At 30.6% G+C, this 3,159-nt stretch overlaps 1 protein-coding gene across 1 annotated transcript in view; it reads right to left on the bottom strand.

Moving 5' to 3' along the window:
- Positions 1-2,908, bottom strand: part of LOC106475893 — a gene marked incomplete at its 3' end in the record, with an annotated part of 7,336 nt that extends 4,428 nt beyond the window's left edge. Inside the window, exons 1-2 of the mRNA XM_022379901.1 lie at positions 2,649-2,908; positions 1,424-1,550 (exon numbers count right to left, since the gene is read on the bottom strand). Coding sequence (XP_022235609.1) covers positions 1,424-1,550; positions 2,649-2,908 — 387 coding nt within the window. The remainder of the gene's footprint in view (positions 1-1,423; positions 1,551-2,648) is intronic.
- Between the last annotated feature and the right edge of the window lie 251 nt (positions 2,909-3,159).

Below are 3,159 nucleotides of genomic sequence, written 5' to 3'. Positions count from 1 at the left end.
CTCCTCTCTCACACGGAAAATGCACGCGTGCCGAGAAGTTTTCCACTAAATAAAATATGATTCAGTGTTGAACTATTGGAAAAACAAAATAAAAATAATATATCCTCAGTTTTGTTTCTATTTCCTTAACAACTAAAACAGTATGAATACACAAACCAGCTATTATTTCTGCAATTTTTATTCTGTTGTTTCGAAAAAATGCAAATGAATAGTGAACAGCAAGTTACTTGATTTATCCTGTAAGTTATTCATTAGAACTGGAGTGAAAGCAGCTCATGAGGATACTATTCTTGCCAGGAGACCCTTCTTATTTAAATAGCAAACTAAACTTACCCATCAGTATCTGGTTGAAGGTTATTAGGGTTCATAAAGAATGCATGTAAGTTATTCATTAGAACTGGAGTGAAAGCAGCCCCTGAAGATACTATTCCTGCCACGAGGGCCTTATTGTTGGGAAACCACTGTAAACGACAAAATGTGTTTGATTCTTAAATTGTAAGTTTTATTTAAAAAAGCTTTATCAAAATTATGTTTAGTATCGACAATCAACACTATTTCCAATATTAGAAAGTAGAGACATTTATTGCAATTCATCTCAGAACTCTCTTTGAAAATTAGTAAGTCATTTTTTTCTCCTTCTGGGACAGTTTTATATGTTTTAATATTCTTATTTCTATCATAAGAAGGTACGAAAAATTTTACATACCCTTCAATACTAAAATGATATGCACTGTAATATTTCATAAACAAAAATTCATTTTCTTTCATAACTAACTGATTTCTACACGCTATTAAAAATATACAGGTAGTGATTCTTTTCAATAAAATCTAAAAAAGTAGAATATCGCAAAATATTATTGGTTTATAATTAAGTTTCTGTAACATAATGAAACTTTTTTTAGTTAATTAAACCTTTACAATAACTTCCAATAACACTGCATTAAATAGCTAATGCTTTCATCATATGGCATCAAGCTATTTAGTGTGTTAGATATTAGTGTCTACAACTTTCTACAATTGACCCTGTATAAGAAACACTAACTTGTTTCTTAAAAAGAGTAGTTATGTAGTTGAAAAGTAAGTCTTTGGTGGAAACAAGTACTATAGTTTTCTCATAATACTTAATGTTATCCTATAATGACAAGAATAATGATGTTGGAACGCCTATAAATGGGTTCCCTGAATCGTCATGAGGCTAACTTAATAACATGCAGAAAGTTGATATTCAAAAGACTGAATATGTGGAGAAAAATCATGGTTTAATAAGTTATTGTATACACAGTTACAAATAATACGGATAAATGTGGACAATTATAGATATAATTTTGCATAACAATGATATAAACTGCCACATACTTCCTTTATTCTTATTGTTCATACTTTAGATATATTCATTGTATTAAATTGTATTGAAATTCTTTACCTCCATAGCTACAGGTAGTGGTAAGCCATACAAACAGAGATAACCAACATTAGAAATCACACCAAAGAGAGCAATCGTAGCTTCCAGGCTGTGTTGTATAGCCCAGTAAGTTCCAGATATTCCAAAACTGAAGATAAACAAATAAAACATACCACAAAAATATAATTTATATTAAGTTAACTCTATTCCTCTTCTACTCCCTATAAAATATTTGACTTGCTCTCCTCAGTAAAAATAATTTGACTATCCAACATGTAAGTATAAGTACATTTTACGTTTATAACTTTATATGCAATAGGTTGAATCAATTTTATGTAATATATAATTTGGGTAGGATAAGCATGCTGTGACTGTAGTTTTTCAGTGAGGTTGTTGTTACTGTTCTATGTTTTTTGGTGCAAAGTTGCATTGGCCTTTTGTGTCAAAAAATATTCGTTTTAAATAAATGACAGTCAAATATCACTATAAAAAACAAATTCGAGAAAGAATAATTTTTGTTACGATAAAACTATTAAGCAACATTAAAAAGACTTAGTGCTCGTATAAAACAGTAAACTATACCCAATCTGGATCGCGTCACAGTTTTTAATAACACTACCCAATTTCAAAGATATAAGGCGAGTTAAAACATGTCTAAAATAATGCATTAAGTAGCAAAATGAAGGTAAAATATGGCCAGTTGTGACACAGTGACAGTTCACACCTTAAGATGAGTCTGTTGTGATGATTCTTTGCAGGAGGACTTTCTCCTCCCAACTACTGTGAAAACTAATGGCCAATTAATAGGAAATTATCTGAACATATGATGTTTATTATCTGTATTCAAGAGAACGAGTTTGTTATTATTACAATCAAATCATACTCCATGGATCACACTGGAGTATGCCTATTTGATCTTTGGATTACAATTATATCATTAGTACAATGCCTCATACCACTTTGTAGGAAACTGTGGGTGATGAATGGCTCAATAACTGTTCTGAACCAAACCTATCATTCTGGTTAATACATTTATAAACAGTTATTCTATAATTATTTTAACACATTAAAACACTCAGCAGTGAAACTTTGCTTTTATAATGCTTTTTTACCACTTATTTTGCACTTCTCGAAGAGATGGGATTTAGTGGCTAAACAATTATCACACAAATACTAAAAACATAAAATTCATCTAGAAATTTTAGTGTCAGATATTGCCTAGTATATAAATCAAATATTGTCCTACCTGAAAACAACAGTACCAATTACGATAGTAGGCTTTTGTCCAATCCGCTCAGCTAGCCAAACTCCGATGAATATTAATGCCACTATAGATTCATTTGTGTAGATAATCCAGGAAGTCTTTTCATATGTTGTGCTATTGTCAACTCTTTTTCTGAGATAAGATGTCAAATAAGGAGTGATATTTCCAAACAGATAAGGTGTCCCAAGACCAACATACATTAGAAAACACCCAGAAACTGCTATAAATGGACGAGCTTTCATTTCTAGAAACTATCAAGGAAACGGTTGACGGTATCCTAAAGTTCAAACGATGATCTGGTAATAATGAATTATGTAATTAAAAACCCTGTGTTTGTTAGACTAAATTCACATTACAATCGAAAAACTTGATGTAATTCAACAACAAAAGCACAATTGTGATGATCTGGAAATATTCAATTACATAATGTATGTAGCAGAACTACTCAATATGTTTTAAAATAAAATACAAATAATTATTTCACAACTAGCCT

The sequence above is a fragment of the Limulus polyphemus genome, unplaced genomic scaffold, assembly GCF_000517525.1.
Source record: "Limulus polyphemus unplaced genomic scaffold, Limulus_polyphemus-2.1.2 Scaffold9370, whole genome shotgun sequence".
In the NCBI taxonomy this organism is placed as follows: domain Eukaryota; kingdom Metazoa; phylum Arthropoda; class Merostomata; order Xiphosura; family Limulidae; genus Limulus; species Limulus polyphemus.
This window is presented reverse-complemented; position numbering and strand designations above follow the sequence as displayed.